Source organism: Anser cygnoides, chromosome 1 (assembly GCF_040182565.1).
Source record: "Anser cygnoides isolate HZ-2024a breed goose chromosome 1, Taihu_goose_T2T_genome, whole genome shotgun sequence".
Taxonomy (NCBI): Eukaryota; Metazoa; Chordata; class Aves; order Anseriformes; family Anatidae; genus Anser; species Anser cygnoides.
The window spans coordinates 46,439,198-46,460,918 of record NC_089873.1 but is presented as its reverse complement, the minus strand read 5'-3'; the positions used below and the strand labels follow the sequence as shown (position 1 = coordinate 46,460,918).

The 21,721-nt window shown below is 36.0% G+C and overlaps 1 protein-coding gene across 2 annotated transcripts in view; it reads left to right on the top strand.

Annotated features, from left to right (window-relative positions):
• SCYL2 (SCY1 like pseudokinase 2) overlaps positions 1–21,721 on the top strand; it is a 37,973-nt gene that overhangs the window by 1,550 nt on the left and 14,702 nt on the right. Inside the window, exons 2-9 of one of the 2 annotated variants that reach the window (XM_048061113.2) lie at positions 3,440–3,637; positions 11,825–11,982; positions 14,287–14,431; positions 14,990–15,139; positions 15,783–16,004; positions 16,865–16,981; positions 18,563–18,688; positions 20,069–20,245. In XM_048061113.2, coding sequence (XP_047917070.2) covers positions 3,461–3,637; positions 11,825–11,982; positions 14,287–14,431; positions 14,990–15,139; positions 15,783–16,004; positions 16,865–16,981; positions 18,563–18,688; positions 20,069–20,245 — 1,272 coding nt within the window. In that variant the 5' untranslated portion in view covers positions 3,440–3,460. Of the gene's footprint in view, positions 1–3,439; positions 3,642–11,824; positions 11,983–14,286; positions 14,432–14,989; positions 15,140–15,782; positions 16,005–16,864; positions 16,982–18,562; positions 18,689–20,068; positions 20,246–21,721 lie in introns of both variants that reach the window. The other variant, XM_066994536.1, reaches the window with a different exon arrangement.

Genomic DNA, 21,721 nt, shown 5'->3' with positions numbered 1-21,721 from the left:
TGTGGTTGTTAATTTTTCTATAAATAGTAGTTAAGTCTTAAAAGAACTGAACAATCAAACGGCTTCCTACAATTGAGATCTAAAATGGCATGTTTCAGATATAGTTAGGATCATCATGTTTTCTGATATTTTAGTTATTACCCCAAATAGTTTAGTTTTTAAACTGTTTTTGTATGGATTTTCTAGGTACGCTGTTCCTGTTGATGTACGTTTCAGTTTTTACTGAAATTGGTAACAACAATCATTTTTTATAGAGCCAAAGAAAAACTCTTTTGTAGAACACAGTCCAAATGTTGACATGAGGATTTCTACAAATGTATAGATGGTGTTAGATGGACATAAACTTAAAACTCAGACTGCTTATTGAGAAGTAAGTTTCTCAGTACGAGTTTTCCCTTAGCTGAATTAATCAGTAGTTTGCATACCGTCAAGCCTGTTGGACAGGGCCTGCCAGGATTGCTTTTTAAACCCTAACCCTTCAGACACTGGAATGCTGTTAGCATTCTCACCTCGCGGCTTTTCCAGGCTTCTCACTGCAGTTAGTCTGTCACCCGCAGCACAAGGCGGTTCTCATACAATTAGTACTACATTTTTCCACTGTCTGTATATATAGAGAAGTTGTTTTTTGAGTTTATCCAACTAATTTGAGCATGCACACACATACATTTTCTTCATCCCATCACTGCAACTATTTTTGTGAAGTCTTTCTCTGGATTTGAGAATTCCAACATAAGATTACGTTGTGTTGATACTACAGATTTGTTGGCTGGGAATGAACAAAACTGAACACAAATAGCACAAAACTTAAAAACAAATTAGATTAGTGATTATCTTAAACTCATTAGGATTGTTTTTATAGTCCTTTAGTATATAGAGTTTTTTCCTGCAGAATAAAACCTAGAGATACCTATTGCTCCTAATTAGAATACTCCATGATCCTTGTTTCTAACAACTTAGCAGGTTAAAGAGAAGTTCCTTTATAGAGGGATCTTGGACAGTGTCCAAAGCTGTTTGGTCTTGGGCTGCACGCTTAAGAATTGCACGTGTTTTTCCATAGCAGAATTGATAAGGTAAAATTGATATATTGTAATAAAGTATCGCAAATAATACAATTATTTACTAAAGGAATTCTGTGATTCCATAGTTTATTTTCAGCAGTGTTCTCAACAAGGGAGTTAGTAAATACCAAGCAAGCACATAATTACTCTTAAGATTATCTCACTGTATTCAGTCTCAGCTCCTCATCCCCATAATTAAGACCTACTTCATCCCGAAGTGCTTCATAATCTGATTCTGCTCCTGAGTGGTCCTGATGAAGCCATAACTTTTTCCGATTTTAAAGCTGATACTTTTATTTTTTATAATGTTTTCTTAAATCTCCTAGTCTGGCTCTCCCTTTAGAGGCACAAAGTAGTGTTACTCAGCTGACGTGGACATTGGAGAAGTGTCTCTGGAGTCACAACGGTAGTGTAATTGCGTGTTTCGCTGTGGAAGGTTACTGAGGGTGGGATATAACTGCTGTGGTAGTCAGGACACGGCAACATCCTGTGTTGCTTCCAGCACAGGGCTAGCATTTGCGTAGAACTAGGTTAGCACCGTGCCATACATCTACGCTGAGTGAATTCTTCAGTTACTCAGAAAATTCTTTTAAGAAAAATTGCTTAGTGTTTTTATTACCTCTTTTAGGAAACAAGTCTGTCCAATTTAGTACTAGCCAGATTATTTGCCTTGAATTTGTATGGAATCAGCTCTGCAGTACCAGGGGGAGAAGGTGTGTATGTCTGAATAACTTTAGTGCAGTCATTTCAGTCAAGTTTGACTGACATACGCAGTTGCCAAAGATAAATAGCTACGGGTTTTGTGAGAGTAAGGAACCGTGGAGAGGAAACAAACTCCCATCTATGTCATGAATGTGGAAAATGCTGGCTGATCAGACACCAGATAATCTGTGTAGACCAGAACAATGCCTTATAATAACTGAGCAGAGGGGTAAGGGTTTAATTCACTGCAGATAGGCACTTCACATCAGATCTGATGGGCATTGGGGCTGATTAGTCTCACCGCTCCCTGGATTGCTTGTTAGTGCCTTCTGCTTCTCTTGTCCTCGTTAGTATGACTTGGAGAACTTCTTTGTCACAACTGAATCTAGTCTCTTCCATTTGAACAGTAGTGACCTCTGCTATTTTTCAAGGTAGTTTTGCACAAATTATGTACCAATTGTACCAATTAACTGAGTATATGAAAAATGAAGCTGTAAGTGAAAATAGTATTTCTACAGATCTCAACATATTTGCTGATGTACTGTTTTAGGTTTATTCTCCTATAGGCTGAAGGCATTAGTATTCTTATTTGAAAAGTTGGATGAAGAAATATCCTTAGATGTTGCATTTGAATATACCACATAATACTGATTCCAGGAAATCATTTCTTTGCCTTCTCTATTCATCTTTGCACACACCGATAAAGATGATGAATGTCTGTGTCTCTCTTTCACTATTTCTTTCATGTCTCCATTCTTTCTTGTGTATCTGCTATCAGAGAGACAGTTGTATAAATGGGATATATTCTTCAAACTTTTGTCTCATGGAATAGACAAATCAGATTTTTGGAATTAATTATGACAACTAAGGAAACCATGAAAGTGCACAGTAGAGGGGAAGGTGAACTAAACGATAAGCAGCCACAGTTAGCTCTTAAATTTGCAAGGTGATATAAATAAACTTGCATGTACAATTTTGCTGCATAAAAAGGCAGTTTGTTGTTCCCTACTCCATCAGGAGCTGATCAGCTCATGAATACTCAGGTCAGACCAATAATGTCAGCAATTCTGATGAGTAAAATTCTAAATCTTGAGTTTGCATTTTGGCAGGCTCAATGTAGGAAAGAACATATTTTATAATTGTCTTTTGTATAGTACAAATCTTTTCACTTGCTGATCTGGGATTTTAAGCAGTCTTTCCTTGCAGAAAATGTGTAGTTCCATAAGCGCTGGAATTAATGGAGCTTGGTTTCATTCGGACTTGGTTTTCCTGCTTGATTGATGTTGATGCACAAGGTGTGAACCTTTCCTTTCATGGGAGCAGTTTGTAGGTTCTCTGCTTTATTCAGTCATTCGTTTTCAAGAAATGGTTGTGTGTTTCAGTCCTCAATTGCTTTGATAGATCTAACGAAGAATGGTCAACAGATTCAAAAGTTTTTGAGGAGGGGGAACAAAGACGTACAGTCCTCATGTGTGTGCTCACAAATATGTTTGCGCAGTATGAATATGTCTGACTGCAGAGCCCTGGAAATTCTATTTCAGTATTCTTTTTTGGGGGGGTTACTCCTATATCCTATTGGATCCTTGGTTAGATGTCCTTTAATATTATAATTTTCAACATTTCTTTTATATTAATAGAATGTCTGAGAGACTGATGCCTTTTTTTTCCTGTCCTTTTAGGATACTACCTTGGTAGAGACCATGGAGTCCATGCTGAATAAACTGAAGAGTACCGTTACGAAGGTAACGGCAGATGTCACCAGCGCCGTCATGGGAAATCCTGTGACCAGGGAGTTTGATGTTGGCCGACATATTGCCAGTGGTGGTAACGGTCTTGCTTGGAAGATATTTAATGGAACTAAAAAATCAACAAAACAGGTGGGTAGTCAAGTAAAGACCTGTTGTTTATAAGCATTAGATAACAGGCTGGTAGGTAGCAGCTCTTAAGTGGTATTTAAAACAAAACCCAACTGGGCAGACGAGTTCTAAGGGTGTAAAATGAATTGAAGACACCAAAACTATTTAAATATAATGTTCTCATCTACATAGGTTATAGATACATTCAGCTTTCGCTGCCAGAGAAGGAAGTGGTTCTGTATTCATAGCGTAAAACTTGACACGAAGATCAAGAATTAACTTGAGTTAAAACTGACCTGACAAGAAGGAAGAAGCTTGTTTGTTTTAACATGGATCAGTTCTCCAGTTTAGTTTACCTTGCAGTTCTGGGGGAAATAATACTAACTCTTTACAGTATTAAAAGATCGTGAACTGTGCCATTATTTGATCTCAGAAAAATAAGCTGTATTTTTTTGCTCAGCTGCAACACAGAAATTGAAAGGTTAGAGATATTATTAAGTCAGGAGATAGAGTGACAGAAGGGTGTGGGGTAGACGAGGAGGGTGTGGTGGAAGTGAGGTTTGCCTTTCTTGTGCAACTTTCAGCCAGGTATATTTGCCTTCTAAAGTAACTCTGATTAAAGTGTTAGTATGTAGAGCATTAGTATATAAACTTTTGCCTCATGTGAAGCCACGTGTAGGTAAAAGTGGAACTGTGGCTATCCTGGTTTTGGCTGAGATAGAGTTAATTTTCTGCGTAGTAGCTGGCATGCTGCTGTGTTTTGGATTTAGGAGAGCAATAATGGTGATTACACACCGATGTTTTAGTGGTTGCAGAGCAGTTCTTATACTGAGTCAAGGACTTTTCAGCCTTTCATGCTGCTGTGCTACCGAGGAGGCTGGGAGGGGACAGAGCCAGGACAGCTGGCCCAGACTGGTCAAAGGGATGTCCCGTACCGTGTGGTGTCATGCTGAACAGTAGAACTGGAGGGAGCTGGACAGGGCAGCGGACGGCTGCTGCTCAGGGACTGGCTGGGCATCAGTTGGCAGGTGGTGAGCAATTGCATTGTGTATTGCTTGTTTTATATATGGTATTATTTTTCCCTTCCTTTTCTGTCCTATTATGCTTTCTTGTCCCATGAGTTTTACCTTTTTCCGCAGTTCTCTCCCCCATCCCACCTGGGGGAAGTGAGCAAACAGCTATGTGGTGCTGAGCTGCTGGCTGGGTTGAACTACAACAGTGACTTTGGAAGAAGGCTTGTCAGAAATAGAGTTGTAAGAGCTGTTATTATAGAGCGTGATTTTGTTGTATGGGAGAAATGTGAAATATCTCTTTCAAACTTGGAGAGGAAATAGAATTTTCAGTGAGTAAATATAAGAGTTAATAAGATACAGCCTTCCGTTAAACTTGATGCTGAAGTGATATGAAGTCACTTAGAGAATGAATCAATGCTACAGATGTGCCAAAAAGAACAGGATACAAGGGAATAACTTTGGAAAACATGGGTATAATCTGTTAGATGGTAGGAAAATAAACTGTAGCAAATGGAAAAGAAACATAACATGCAGAGTGAATAATATGTGGGGAATGTGTGATCTGATTGTGTCAGAATCTGCATAATGTTAAGCATATATTGTGCTCATATGATTCTCCTGCATCTGTCTAGTTGTTCCAGGACTCAATACATCCATTGTTTACTGAATTTACCAAATGTAATGATTTTTTTTGTCTTATTCAAAGCAGTGATAACACTGAAAATATAATTTTGATAGAGCTGATACAATCTCAGTGTTCAGTAAGTAATTGACCTGTACCAGGCATAGCTTTGAGGGTATAGGGGGTTACTGAAACTTCCTTTCAGTCTGCCCAGTTGACAGTATATGGAACTTGTTTCCAGTCTGTCATGTTTTTTCAGCTTTGGATGAGCGTTCTGATGGCTTTACAGAAGGTTAGTTCAAGTATTACTGTATTTGAATCTGTATTGTCTCCGTAAACACCTGTGCGTTTGTATGCCACCCTCGGTCATTAAAAATACAGAGGCAGTTGTATTGCAGAGAATTTTAGCTGGCTGGTGATTTGACATGTAATTACCATTCATTATTAATATTGCCAGTTAGGTAACATCATGTCAGCGTAGTTTGATATTGCAGAACGAAGCTGCCCATCAAGACCAACACTGTATGCTCAATTGCATTGCACTATATCTGTTGTTTAACGTTACATTTTTTTTTCTTTTGCACGTACCTTTAGAGTGTTGCTTGGGCAATATGGAAGTGGCTGGCTGTCTTTTTTAAAAGTGGTAACAGTCATTTCTGTGAAGTCATGCATGGAGCTACAAGCGCTTAGCTTCTATTTAATTACTTATTTATATATTTTTACAGCAAATGTATATTGTGATCTGACAAGCTGGATGTAAGCTTAATCACCCTTCTTGTTACTTTGTAACAACACAAGTAATAAGTCATTGTAGCCATATAAAAACAGCTATGTTTGGATCACTAGTTTTGCAACAGTAGCTTATCTGAAATGTTTGTTCCCAGAACAAGTGGAAGTCATCTGTCTTACAGAAGTTCATCAGCTGAAGTTAAGATTTCAAATGTGTATTAATTCGTTTTCTATTTTAAGTCTGTGACAGTTACAAATTTCCCTATCTTGTGACAGTAGCTACGTATGATACGACAGTAGATACATTCTTTTCAGACTTCTACCTGGTTCCTCCCTTGCTGTTTTTCCTGGTTTTCCAAATGCTTACTTTTTTTTAATACATCATGCCTTTTCTTGCTTACTTTCTTGGTGACTGAATGGTAACCTAACAGAAAGTGAGGAAAATACTTACCTGTGTGCACGTATTTGTCTCGTGCTATTTGATAGCTGATTTACTGCTTGTTTAAAAGATTTTTCTAGTCTTTCTAGTTAACACCCTTTCTAGTTATACAACATTACATCTTTATATGCTTAGGTTTTTCTGGCATAGTGTGGTACTTGTTCTTTTTTCTGTGTAGAAAGAGCAATCAAAGAAAAAGATAGGGTAAGATTGCTTCAGAATGTTCTTGCCAGTTTAATCATAAAAACTAGCAGAATTAAAGAGATAATGGTTTGTACTTCAGGACTGCTACAGTCATGTTTAGCTTTTATTGTGATAGTACTAAATATATTAATGGTAGGTAAATCAGCTGTTTGGTTTTGGCTAATGTACGTGCAGTATCTTTAAAATTAAAACTTTTTGTTATTCAAACTATAAAGGTTAATTAATTTCAAAACTGAAATAGTTGTGTTGTATACCTTATGTCTGAAACAAATTGATGGGAAAGCAAGGTAAAAAAAAAGGCAAACTTTTTTTTAAACGTATGAGTGCATATAAGTAAAAAGGAGAACATGTGAAAGGCAAAACAAAGTTCCTAAAATCAAGCACTCTACCTTAGAATTCCCTTTGTTTCTATGTTTACAACTTAGCCTTTACCAACATGATCACATTTATTTCCACAAATACATCATTCAGTTCACAGGATAGATGGTGAACTGCAGTTATTCAGTATTTTTTCTTTCCTTATTGTTTTGTGCTTAATCTCTGCCATTATTCCTGTACACTATTCTGTATGTCCTTGGAAGTAGAGTGATGGAGTACTGTAGTACTTGGATGTGTTTTGTATCGTTAACGTCCTTTCTCAAGGTGCAATGAAATGGATAGGCAGAAGTGTTGCTATTACATTATCATTGTATTTCCACAGCTTTTAGAATCTTTACGTAGAAGTTCTTAGTAGTTGTGTTTGCTTCTTTATCGACACACAAACCCGGTGTGTTTCTGCAGTCTTTGGGTGGCTTGTCTTTCTCTTGGGGGCAAAAGAGGAAAGTATGACATGGCTGACTGGTTGCCTTTTCCTGGTTGGGGGTAGAGGACACCAAGAGCTAGAATTGAAGTGATGGGGCACAAGTTACTAAGAAGCACCAAAAGTTCTTAGTAGGTGCACTGTTTATATTTGTTTCCTTTGGTCATGGCATTTGTTGATGGACATCGGTAATACTTCTTTCTCTTTGCATGAGAACAGGGTAGGACTTTCTTTTAGTTTTGACTCTTCATTACCTGGTTTCTTAAGATCCAGGAATTACTTTTTTTTCCTTTTTTTTTTTAGCAGTTGTATTGGCTGAGATGGGAGCTGGATTTTTGTTTTCTGTTTGGCTTATAAGGTGTTTAGTTGAGTAAATGTGGATGCATATTTCAAACTGACAATGTTAGCAAGTCTCCAGAGCTGGTGTGCCTTTAATAAGGAATGCAGATCCTACATGAAGCAGGACTGGAAGTGGATTTTGAGGATGTGTTGCGAGACCTCAAATAGCACCCACACAGTTGCTCACTCAATGTCCTCATCAGGACAGGGGAGAAAAATAGGAAGAACAAAAGTGAGAAGAGTTGCAGGTTTCGTAGCTTAATAAGTGTAGAAAAAGGGGAGGGAGCACAAACCAACAGGCAGAGCAAAAGCAATTGTTCACCACTTCCCACAGGCAGACTAATACTCAGCCAGTCCCTGAACAATGGCCACCTTGGAAGACAAACCTCCCCCTACCCCTTGTTCTTCCTCTACATTGTTAATATTGCAGAATGTGACATTATGTGGCATGGAATATCCCTTTTGTCAGTTTGGATATGCTGTCCCAGCTGTGTCTCCTCCCAGTCTCTTGCCTACCCCCAGCCCACATGCTGACAGGGCAGAGTGGGAAAAAGAGGAAACCTTGAACCCTGTACAAGCTCTGTTCAGCCACAGCCAAAAGGTAGATGTGCTATCAGCACCGTTTCAGCCACAAGTCTGAAACACAGCACCATGTGGGCTGCTATATAGAGAAGATGAACTCCATCTCATCCACACCTAGCACAAATAAAAACTGCCCAAAGAAGCCAGAAAAAGGAGGAAAAAAAAAAAAAAAGGAAATTGGAGCATTTAGTGATTCATACTACAAGGATACAAAACCTTTACAAATGCAAGTATTGGTGAAAAACAGGTCTTTGGGACAATGGTCAACAGGATTCCCCTGAAATAGGTGAGCACAATCCAAGAACACTGATTTACCTTTTTCTGCTTAGGGTCTAAAAGTGTTACTGGTGAGCTAATGTGATTATAGCCCAATTAAAATATGTTCTGTGTCTTGCATGTTTTGGGCAATGCTTACTCCTGTTTGCACAGTTAACACCATTTTTATAAGTTGTATGCAAAATACTTAGAGTGACGTTTAATTCCTTGGCAAAGGTATTGTAGAACTGTTTTTTTTTTCAGTGATTCATGATAAAAATTCTAACAACAGATGATTTCTTTAAGATCTTTATCTCGGCAAGTATTTGCATGGTGCACATCATAGCATACAACTGTGTTAACATCATCACTGAGCGTTACCTTTCTAATACTGCTTTGAAGTGAAGCCCTTTAAGCATGTAGGAGGTGAGAAAGAAGGTGCGGGCTGGCTCGTGTTTGTGAGCAGAATTGTGATCTAAACGGAGATCTCTTGAGTGGCTATCTACAGCTCTATGTACTTGTCCGTTCTTCCTGGCTCAGGTGGTGGAGCTATCAGTACACTGCTGAGACAAGAGCATGCTGAACAAGGTGTGTTTACTTTCTGTCACGTAATGAATGGAAGTTTTTGTAATTAAAGATAAAGGCTGTTTTGCCCCTAATTTCATAGAATATCCTGAGTTGGAAGGGACCCTCAAGGATCATCGAGTCCAATTCCTGGCACCATACAGGTCTACCCAAAAATTCAGACCATATGACTAAAAGCATGGTACAAATGTTTCTTAAATTATTTTTTTTCACTTTTTTTAAAGCAGTTGTATTTTTGAATATATTTTATTCTCTTTTACACTGAATTTATTTTCATATCATAAAGTTGGAATTACGATGCAACTGAAGAACTAAATAACAAGTCGTCATTTGCAGAAGGAAGTTTCTCTTCTTTTAAGCCTATGAAGTAAAAAATACAATTGGAAGTTTTCCTAGGTCTTTCTGTGGAAAGAATTACTAACTTTACATAAACCTTTGCAGTTTCAAGTTCCCATGAAAGGAGTTATATCACCAGCAAATGGAACCTCTATCAGCTACAGTCAGTAGCCCTCCTTCCTTTTTAGGGTTGAATATCAGGTGTTGTAAAATAGAAAAGGAAGAACAAAAATGATGTGTTCATAGTCAAAATCTGACAGGGTTATTTGTCTTATGCAGTGCAAAATTCTGAATGCTTTTAAGTGTTTCCAGGTATATTATATCATTTCAGTAATTTTTGTAACTTGAGTATGTTCCGCGGTCTCTCTGGTCTCTCTATAGACTCAGCTCTTCTGTCATTTTTCTGCACGATACTTGGTGACTTATGGGTGTTGAGATACTGTGTTGTTGATGCTTGCATATGAAATTGGTGTAGGTTATAGAATTGAATATCTCCCATTTCGGAATGCTGTATTTTGAATTATTAATACCAGAACACATTGAATATTTTAGGGGACATGGGTAGTCCATGGGCAGCATGGTGATTTTCTTCTGGTATCAGATGTGTTACATGAAAGGAAGGTATTGAAAGAATGTTGCCACACAGCTCAAATTGTTTTGATTCTTGAAACTTCATAATGATGTTTAAAAAAAAAAAAAAAGGCATTTGTACCTACAAAGTCAACGTGACAGCAACTAGAATACCGGAATTTCATATGCATATAAGTATTTGAGCTAATTTTGAATATGTAAATATTCTGTCAAACTTCAAATCATGCAGGATTGCAGCAAGCACCAACAGGACTTATAGCCATCATAAAATATTCAAAATATGGCTGATGTCCCATGCTTTCTGATTTAAATATTCACTATCTGATATTGTTGACTTGTTGAAAACAGAAATGTTTTCAGAATTGCGATATTAGTTGGAGATTTTGTTATTGGTCACTTTACTGCTCAAACCATTAATATGCTGTACTGGAACACGTGTTTCTTTTGAATTGTGAGTAAAAAGTATGTCTGCCATCCCCTGTGATTGGTTCTTCCCTGTGTTATGTCAATGTTACTGTTCGACTCATCCCACTTGGGGCTGGAACAGGGAGAGGAGATGGACAGAATCAGGAAACGCATGCTTAGTTGAGTTAGTTATAGGCATTCACCTGCTAGCAGTTTAATGAAACAGGCACCAGATAAAAAATATAAACTTATTTTTGTGTATTGGACTGATTTATTTATTTATGTTAGTCTATTGCTAGAGGTCATCTTTTTTTAATGAATAATGTAACTGTTCCTGAAGATTTTAGTTAAAATAATGGATATAAAATGTGCAATACTAGAGCATATGTTTCCTCTTGGAACTAAAACTGTGTTTTCATATTATTTTCTACTGTTTTTTAACTTTATTATTCATCATGACACTGTTGTAGGATATAAAAAGGCTTCAGTTTTGTTTCATGATAAAATTTTTTAATTCCTTTTTTCTTCAATTGATTTATTTCTGTTTAATGGCCTCCATAGTGGAGATGTAGTCTCCACTAAAAAATTTTTTTTATTTCACATCCAATTATGTAATTTTGAAGTTTCATATAAATTCCTTAATTTTCTCCTTTTCCATTTGCAGAGGTTGGTTGGAAGAACTCTTTCCTCTATTTTAAAATCTATTGCATTTCTGGCGTTTCATTTTACATGTGAAATGTAAAAAAAATTCCAAATGTGTTATCTTGTGAATGGTCAGGTTAAGTGATTACTCAGATATTCTGTCACCATAAATTCTCTCTCATGAAAATCTAATTTAATATAAAACATATTGGTTTGGAACATAACACTGAGACAGGGTGTAGTTTATTAAAGTACCACTTGATATATTTAATGCCGAATGAATGCATATCCTCAGAATATTTTATTTGTTCATAGTTAATGTAAATGCTTCCGTCTACTTAAAATCAAGCAATTGTCTGTCTTGTGTATCCATTGCTTGGTCATTCTGTAGGTAGACGTTATAGTTTATGCATTACTGTTTGTAAGGTTGGGAGCAGTAGCACAATAATCTTAAAATATATATTCCAGAGGTTATATGCAAACACAATGATTATGACTAGGATAGAGTAAGTAGATAAACATTGATATATACGTAGATACACATTGAAATACTTCTTGCATTGGTAGCATTGAACTGTTGATTTAAAAAATGTGTACACATGTAATTGTGTATAGGCTTTGTTTTTTGGATGTTATATACTGAAAGATTTTTGTTGCTTATTTCTAGGAAGTGGCTGTTTTTGTATTTGATAAGAAGCTAATAGACAAGTACCAAAAATTTGAAAAGGATCAGATTATTGATTCTTTAAAACGAGGTGTTCAGCAGCTAACCAGACTTCGACACCCTCGACTGCTTACTGTTCAACATCCATTGGAAGAATCCAGGTAACCTGTAGTAAAGTTTAGAACAGACTTTCTTAGTTATTGTTTTATTGAATAAAAAAATACCTGGAGCATTCAGCATGTACATCTGATGTATATATTTATATACATCTGAATATATTTACTCATGTGAGAATGGTATTCTGCCCACCCTCAGATCTTTTTTCACCAAGTCGTAGGATGCATCCCTGTTGTAAATCTAATTGATAATCTATTGTGTGATCTTAGGTGTAACTACACATGACCCTTACAGCAAGAATATGTGGTAGTTCAATTAATTTCACTTTTAAAGAAGTCTCTTATATTCGTTTTCCTTCAAAAGGTTGTTCATTCACTTGTTCCATTTATGAGATACTTCATGCATGGGAGATTGGAGACTTTGGGTGAACTGTATCCATTGTGGCCGCATGTGTTTATAAGATCCTCATTTGGCGTTTGAGGGAGACAAAATTTGGTGCATTTTTGTAGTGCTTATTGGATTTATGTGTGATTGGTCGCTAGGCACAGTAATGGGTTAGTCTTACACATTTATTATTCAACTGTAGTGATAACAGCACACTAAAATCTGACAAATAAAATGAAGGTTTTGTGTTAAAATAGAAAGCTGATCCTACTGGGGAAGGTCATGAGGGTTTTCAACTTTTTATTGTCACTCTGAATGTCATCTTGATGTTATTCAGGGAACAGTTAAAGAAGCTGCACTGTACAGCAGACATCAGCCCTTGCAGTGTTCAGTTCCTTTAATTAGATTTGCCCATCCTTCCGTTACTCTGTCTTGGGTCCTTATTTAATTAACTCCTAAAGTTTTTAAAAAAAATAAATAAACAAAAGCCTTTTATTATGCCCTCAAAACAACAGCAACCAGAGTTTGTATGTTGTGAAAAACACAGAATAACCATTTCCTAGGTATTTTTTATCATCTATGCCTTAACTATAACTAAATGTATAAGTTCCATGGTAAAGCTGAAATTGAATTAAAAATGAAGAACTTTGTCTTTCTGTGCTCTGATTCTTCCTTGTGATTACTCCCGAATGAGTTTGTAGCCCTAGTTGTGTTAATAGAAGTGGAGGGGATGCTCTCAACAGAATGGTGATGAGGGTTCAGTCAGGGTAGCTGAGGCTTATGAATCAGGGAATTTTAATTTTCATTTTTTTCCCTTCAGAAAGGCAGCAGGAAAGACTTAAGTCACTAAATCTGGATGAGTAGTAAGAGTCTTGCATGTTTCATCAGTCTTATTTTACAAAGAGCAAGCATGTTAATCTGTTGAGATACAGAAAAGCTTTGTTGTAGATTCATGCTGAGACATTGTGTCTTCTGTGTTATTTTTAAGGAATAAACAAAAAGTTAGGTTAGTCTTCTTGCCTATAATTTTATTATTCAGAAATATATCTTCATTAGTGGTACTCAGCCTCGTTTTCTATGTTGATACTGATGCAATGTTTTAGTGTTCTCATGAAATATTCCTTCTTAGACCGACAATGTGCACTACCATCTACAATGTGCTTTCTCCAATAAAAAAAATCAGGACTTCAACATTTGAAATTTGGAAGCAAAGTGTTACAACTAGTCTACTTTATGTGTGGAAACTTGCTTCATCTATGCTTTTTAGATACCGCTAATACAAAGATCCATAAACAAGACCTTCAGTTGTTCACGAAGAAAGCAGTAGAACAAATAATTAGGAAAGCAGTCACTTTGCAGGCAAAGTGCAGGTCATATAACAAGCATATTTGTGTGTACTTGTTTTATATTACTTTGCAAAGTAAAAGAATATTCAGATGCTACCTTACATGTTGTTACTTTTGCTTCTGATTACAGTTTGACTACATTAAGCATTGCTTCAGTTGGGGGCATGCCAGTTTTAGGCACAGCTAACAGCCTGATTTTACAAGGTTTAACAATAGCAAGAATTATTCATTTGATTTTTCTTGAGTCAGGACAAGAAAAGTACCTATTTAAAAAAAAAAAAAACTTTTTATGAAGCTCTGTGTGCATCATCGGTGATGTTAACAGAATAACCTCATCGGAGTGTTATCAGAATAGAATAACTTAAGCTGATTTATATATTTTCATAAGATTATTTTTTTAAATTTTAAGTTTTTATATATGTGTAAATATATATAAAACTTCTAATATAAATGCTTACAGTGATTCAAAACCTGAAATAAAACATGTTTTTAGGTTAATACCAAGTCTGATAATGCGTGATATGATGTCTGTATTGTTCTTTGTTTGCAGTCAAGAGTTCTATTACATTTATTTACAAGAAACTTTTTTTTGTTGTTTTTCTGTTGTTTTCTCTATAGAGACTGCTTGGCATTTTGTACAGAACCAGTGTGTGCAAGTTTAGCTAATGTTCTTGGCAGCTGGGACAATCTACCTTCTCCTTTACCATCTGACATTAAAGAATACAAACTTTATGATGTGGAGACCAAATATGGCTTGCTTCAGGTATGGCAATTTTGCATTTAAAAATTTCTTATGCATTTAGTATTAATCATCATTTTACAAAGTTTACCTTGTCTGTCTATAGTAAATCAAATAATTGCGAAGTGAGAGATGATAGTGGCCTGATCACTATAAGTTTGAGAGGATGAATACTAGATGCTCTATAAGTTGCTGCTATTTTTGCTTATTCTGACATGGAAAATAAGAAACGGAATGAATCTTTTATATTCTATATAAATGTTTGTACTAGAGGTGTCATTCGTGAATCTTTACTTTCTGTGGAGGGACAATAGCTTTCAGGTTTTATTTGGTGAAAATTTTGTTCAACATTGATAGTTCATCAATGTTAGTAATTTCATCTGCTGCTTACCTATCTGTATTTAATTTCCTTCGTACATAATTTTTAAAACATAGTCTAAAGTCAGTGGTAAAAAATTCCTTTGTTAACATCAATATAACCATGACCACAAGAAATAAGGTTGTAGACATGACAGAAATTTTATAAATGTTGTACAGCATATCTAGGGAAATATTTAACCTGAAATAATCTTTTATTAACAGGTTTCTGAAGGCTTGTCCTTTTTGCATAGCAGTGTTAAAATGGTCCATGGAAATGTTACTCCTGAAAATATAATTTTGAATAAGAGTGGAGCATGGAAAATTACAGGCTTCGATTTTTGTATCCAATCAACAAATCCATCTGAACAGGAGGTAATAGATCTTCAGATAGATTTTCATTATTAAATTTCAAATTCAGATTTCTATCTGAAACCAGGTTCTTGAGCTTGCATTTTAATACAGAATCATTTATTTAATGTTCACCTCTATTTTGTTGGCAGAAAGTTTGAACATACGGTACAGGCTCGAACATATGGTACAGGTCTGGACTGATGCCTTTGGTCATCAGAGAGAAAGAGGCCAACTTGGCTCAGTAGACTCAGAATAGGCTAGTGATGGTCTCAGACCAGCTGAAAGTGCCTGTGGCACTTCTGCTCACCTGCAGAATGTACAGGAGAATGCTCACCTGTAGGCATGTGCCCAAATAGTTTAGTCTATAACATCCATTCTGTGCTTGCTATCTCCTGAAATGAATTCCTATCATAGTTTGTTTCCCTCTTTACAGCAGTGCTATCACATTCACATTACTGTTACTAATTCTAATGTTCAGACTTAACCGCGAGCTGATCACTTGAAGTTACAGACATAGATTCTTAATAGTTTTGCCTTACTCCATTTCTGTTTCATGCATAATTGAATTTGAGTGGATTAGTTTTTCTTTTTTTGCTGCTCGAGTTTCCTATTTAAATTCTATAAAAATCCGTAATAAATGTACTTTTTTTTATTTCTCTCGTAGCCAAAGTTCCCTTGTAAGGAATGGGATCCAAACTTGCCATCCTTGTGTCTTCCAAATCCTGAATATCTGGCACCAGAATACATTCTTTCTGTGAGCTGTGAGACAGCCAGTGATATGTACTCCCTAGGAGCTGTTATGTATGCAGTGTTTAATAAAGGGAAACCAATTTTTGAGGTCAACAAGCAGGATATTTATAAAAGTTTTAGTAGACAACTCGATCAGGTATTCTATTTATAAATATTATACATTGATTTTCATATTTGAAAAGTGACTGTTTTACAGCAGATTTAAATATCTTAGACGCGATACCAGTGCTCCACCACAACCAATCCAGTAATGTTATCTTACTTTGCATGCTGTCTTTACAATAAGGAAAAAAAATCCTGGTAAAATATGGAAAATTAAAATATGTGTAGAGGAAGTTACGTGTACCAACTTTATGAACTACAAAGTTTGTTTTTCAGCTGTTTGCTCTGTAACCATGTTGAATGCTGGTCTTGTAGGATAAATGCTTTACCTGTCAGGGTGAACAGTGTTTTAACAGAAAGCAATGAATGACCAGTGTAGGACTGGTGAAGATTGCCGAGTTCAGAGTGACTTGATCAATTGGTGTCCATTTAATTACCAGCTATTTTACATTCTCTGTGGGCTATGAACATTAACAGAAGACAGTCAATTGGAACAGCTGGCATAATGTACATTCATGTGCAAATTTCCTTTGTATCTTCTTTGGGTGCCCGTTGTTTTAATATTATGTAATGTATTTTAATATGTCTAAACAAGACTTCAGATAATAATGTGTACCTCTTTAAAAATACTGCTTTTGTGTTTTCTAATAACCTGAACACAATTAGAAGTTGGGAACAGGGGGATGTGACCTGACACAGGTAGGCTATTGGGAAATGGAAAGAAAACCGAGGTATCAGAAGCAAATGGGTTGTGAAAGGGGAGGAGGGAGGGATATCAAAGGTGTGGGTAGAGAAACCACCAAGAGGATAAAGTATAGTCCTAATGTATATTGGAAATAGTCATATGCAGGATTTCCTGACTTCATGGTGCATGTGCTTTAATTACTTGTGCAGCTGAGCCGTTTAAGCTCCAGTAATCTTCAGAATATACCAGAGGAGGTGCGTGAACATGTAAAGCTACTCTTAAATGTAGCTCCAGCAGTCAGACCAGATGCAGATCAAATGACTAAGGTCAGTTCGTGGAAACTACAGTGGCTATAGGAAAGAGGGAAAATAGTGTTTGACTTGTAGAAACAATAAAGCTATTTTAAAGTTTTTCTTCTTGTTAATCTTTTGGTTGAAATGTTAAATGTTTTTGAATTACTTGGGAAATAGTAGTGTTAGCTGGTGCCTAAAGTTGTCCTTACTCTAACCTTTGTTAGTATGAAAGAAGTGTATGCTGAAACAGAATTTAAAATAATCATTCAGTGCAACAGTATTTTGTTACTTTCCAATACAGTATTTTCTATGACATATTTTATTAAATTTAGTCTTTAAAAATGTACTGGAAGGATTTTAAAGCCATGAAATGACAAAGAGCACTGAATTTCAGGATTAACTTTTGGCTTATGATTTTTGTGTATTATCATGTAGTTCCAACCCCCCAGCCATGAGCAGGGACACATTCCACTAGATCAGGTTGCTCAAAGCCCCCCATCCGACCTGGCCTTGAACACTTCCAGGTATGGGGCATCCACAGCTTCTCTGGGCAACCTATGCCAGCGCCTCACCACCCTCATAGTGAAGAATTTCTTCCTATTATCTAATCTAAATCTACCTTTTTCAGTTTAAAGCCATTACCCGTGGTCCTATCACTACATGCCCTTGCAAAAAGGCCTTCTCCATCTTTCTTGTAGGCCCCCTTTAGGTACTGGAAGGCTGCTTTAAGGTCTTCCTAAAGCTAATATGGAGCTTTACATGGGCCTTGCTATTTTAAATGAGGTTAAGGTAACCTATGCACAGTGCCACGATCCTGTACTTAAGACTCCTTTTGGTATGTGATTTAGAATGTAGAATTTAAGTCTACGCTTCAGACTAGCTTGAATTCTATGCAGATTTATTTTTTTCTTTATTGCCCTACTCCTATGAGCTTCTCTTTCTGCCTAATGGCAGAAATTCTTTATATGATTTTATATCCTTTCAATTCACATAAATTTTTCAAGTGAAAACAGTTGTCTAAATGGTCTGAGAGACATTCTCTAAGCATGACAAGACCATGAAGTTTGATATATCCCTCCCTGAAACAGAACTAGCAGAAAGGAGGACTCTTAACCATACAAGTTTTCAAATGCAGAACATCCCATTCCGGTCTGTGTAGGTCTGGGATAGACACACTTCTATTCTTTTCATTCAACTGCCAACCAAAAGCTGAATATTCAGGGATGGATTTTAGATTTAACAAAAATAAATAAATCCTGTCCTCATTATGCATTTGCATCAGTCTTTCATGAATGATGTTCTGTTAGTATTAAAGTTTTTTCCTCTTTTGTAGACAAATTATTATTTCATATACAAAGTTAATTTATGTAAACATGATGTGCGTTATTGTGTACTTTAAAATGCTAGGAAAATTGTCTTAATCAACCTTTATCTGTGAATGTTACAGTACTTAGTATGTAAAAATTTACTTTTCTAATCATTAATTGCAGCTACTTTGTTGTAAAGATTTACTGTGATGCATTGAGAAGGTAAAAATATGATTGTGTATGGAATCTTTGTAGTATTATCAATATTGTATCCCTCCAGATCATAAACTTTTTCTCTTATTTTTAGATACCATTCTTTGATGACGTAGGAGCAGTGACACTTCAGTATTTTGATTCATTATTTCAAAGGGATAACCTTCAGAAATCACAGTTTTTTAAAGGGCTACCAAAGGTTCTGCCAAAGCTGCCTAAGGTATGTCTGTATGATTTCTTGAAATAGTTTAAAAATACGTAGTGTTGTACCATAATGGACTGCCATGAGGTTGTCAGAATAGAGCAGTAGGAAAAAAGAGGAGATTAGAAAATAATTTGTGGAAATTTTTCTCAACTATCAATAAATTTGGGAACAGGAAATGGCAAATTGTGCTATATAGCATGTGTAAGGAATCGTTGGTTGCATGTCCTGTTGTAGTTCATCCCACTTTGAAAGGACGTTATCTTCTCCCCTGTTATAAGGCTTTCCCTTTGTTTCCAGGTGCTGTCATAGCTATTTGAAGTTATCTTGCCATGTTTTCTCCCAATTTGTATGTAGGATTGCTTCAGCGTCTTTATGGCACTTTAATGTTGAAGGATGTAAAGCTTCCTTCCCTCAACAGACTAAATGCTTTGCTGTACTAGCAGTACCCAGAACTCTCAAAGGGTCTGTCATTCCACTTCTCTCCTCTGTAGTGCTAGACACTGTCTAGACTGACTCCTTTTCTTTTTGTGGTATTCTCAAATTTATGTAAGACATAATGCATAAATGATGGAAAAGTAGTTTAATACATAATAGAATAGCTGAACTTCTCAACCATCGTGTTACATTTCTTTATTTTTAATTGAATTCAATTTTGAACTACACAGTGCAAAATTCAGACTTCATATTTAACGCTATCTTCTTTTTAATTTAGCTTTTCCCTTTGATCAAAAATTGTTGACATTTTGAATTTGGGCATAGATAGGGCGTAGATAAGATAACCACATTGTCTTTAGTGCATTCACTTTTTTTCTGTCTTAAAAACAAATTATGGAGAGGGACTGTGCCTTTGAGCTGCGTATTTCTCTTTATTGATTTTAAAAGCATTTAAGCTTGCCTAACTCTGCAGTAGACCTCCACATTGTAATTGTCTGTATTTTGTCAGCTGAATCCTGCTTGTAGTGGGAATGTACTTGGAGTCTATGGGGCAGTATAGTAGCTCCGTATGTTCAGAAAAAAGTGAGTGATGGGGTAGTGAAAAACTGATATATAAATCTTCTGGTGGTAAAAGTTTTTATTTTTTTTTCTAAACCAAGTGTGTAGAATGAGTTTTCGTAATTCATATAAGTGATTTAAAGTCCTGTTTTCTGTACGTTTAATAGCTTTTTATTGTCCTTCATAGGTTGTAGTCTCCAATTGTGTCTTGAGTGCAAACAGAAAAGTAATGAAAGTAGCACAGTTTAAATTAGCTTAACTATACTGTGAAAATATTTTCAAAATTGAAAATTGTCTTTTTGGGAGTTGGGGGGGGATTAATATCAGGTTAATACAAAAGCTGTTGAAATGGCACAATAGCAGCATGTTATAACTTGATGTATGATTGTTTTTATCTCTCAGCGTGTTATAATTCAGCGAATTTTGCCTTGCTTGACCTCTGAGTTTGTGAATCCTGATATGGTACCCTTTGTTTTGCCCAATGTTCTACTAATTGCTGAGGAATGCACCAAAGAGGAATATATCAGGCTCATTCTGCCTGATCTTGGTCCTGTTTTTAAGCAGCAAGAACCAATCCAGGTATGTTACAGTTGTTTCGATTACGGTTCAGATTACAGATTTTCTCTTCAGTGCTTCTTCTCTGAAAAATGACTGTTCTAGTTCTCTTCTCTTACCTTCACACAGGTTGCCCAACCTGCTCTGTAATTGTCCAGACAGTCAGCCTTGATTCATACAAAACAGATTTTTTCAGAAAATTTACCTTTATTCCTGCCTTTTTATTTGGGTTTTCTGAAGGTATATTTGCATTTATACATGAGATTAGATTAGTATAAAGGAAACATTCAGTTTTCTACTCAACTCTTACCTTCAGTTGGTTGTAGAAGGTATATTTTAAATCATTATATCACTATTATGGCTGATTTCCACCATGTTGTACAGTACAATATTTGCACATATTCTGCTGGTAACTGAACCTATGTTTTTTTTGCTCGTGTCTGGATCTTTAACACTGTAATCTTGGGGTGGAGAAGTTCAAACTTTGACGCTCTCTTAAACTCTCTTAAAACTGCTGTTTACTTATGATAATAAATCATTTATTTGGGGGCTGTGCACAGATTTGCAAACTTTTTCCATCTTACTCGACAAATGTACTGCGACAGTGCAAGTAAAATATATTTTTTAATTGTTGTTTATATGCATAAAAGTAGTAAGTTATAATTACTGTAAAGGAGCAAAAGATTTGCATCCTTTTTTCAACTCTATGTATGACGATTTTTGAGAATTTTGTTGCTATATTAGCCATCACACCTCAACAAATAAGAGGTAGCTATGCATTCCTTCTAGCTCACCTTGCTTTAATGCTGGCTGCTGTTATTTCTCTGCAAAGCACTAAAAGGCTTTAAACATAGGAATGAACAAGTAGATGTTTTATTTCTGTGAAAACCACATCGGAGAACTCCCATTATTCTGGGGAGGGGAGAAAGGGTACAGCTGTATTACCTCAGAATAGCTCAGAAAATTAGAATTTCTTAGTGTCCTTTTTCTTTGGTACATTGTGGTTTTTTGTTTTGTCTTGAAAAAACTAAATGTCTAATTGACAGGAAGCTAATAAATGTTTCATTTCTACTGTTTCATCCTAAAAGATTACATTGTGTTTTTCTACCTTTAACGTCAGATATGTGAGGCATCCTCTCTGCAAAAAGTTTGTCTCAAGGTTATATCTGGAGCACAATGGGTTTTATTTTTATACATTGATATTTTTAATGTGCACTGTGTACTAGATGACTCATTTCACTTTTATTTCTATGGACTTTAAAGTTTGAGAAAGTTTTTCTAAGACGTCTAGGACAGGTTTTCAAAGTCAATATACCATGAATTTGGGGCAAAAAAAAAAGTTTGTGGTCCCAGAGAACAGAATTCCAGGTCTGATTGGCAACATCGTGTCTGTGCAAGGCACAAATTTAGAGTTCCTGTGTTGTTGTTTTTTGTTTTTTTTTAAACTAATGGGGAGGGTCTGTAAGTGTTTCTTCCAAACACCCTCTCAGGATGTTTTAG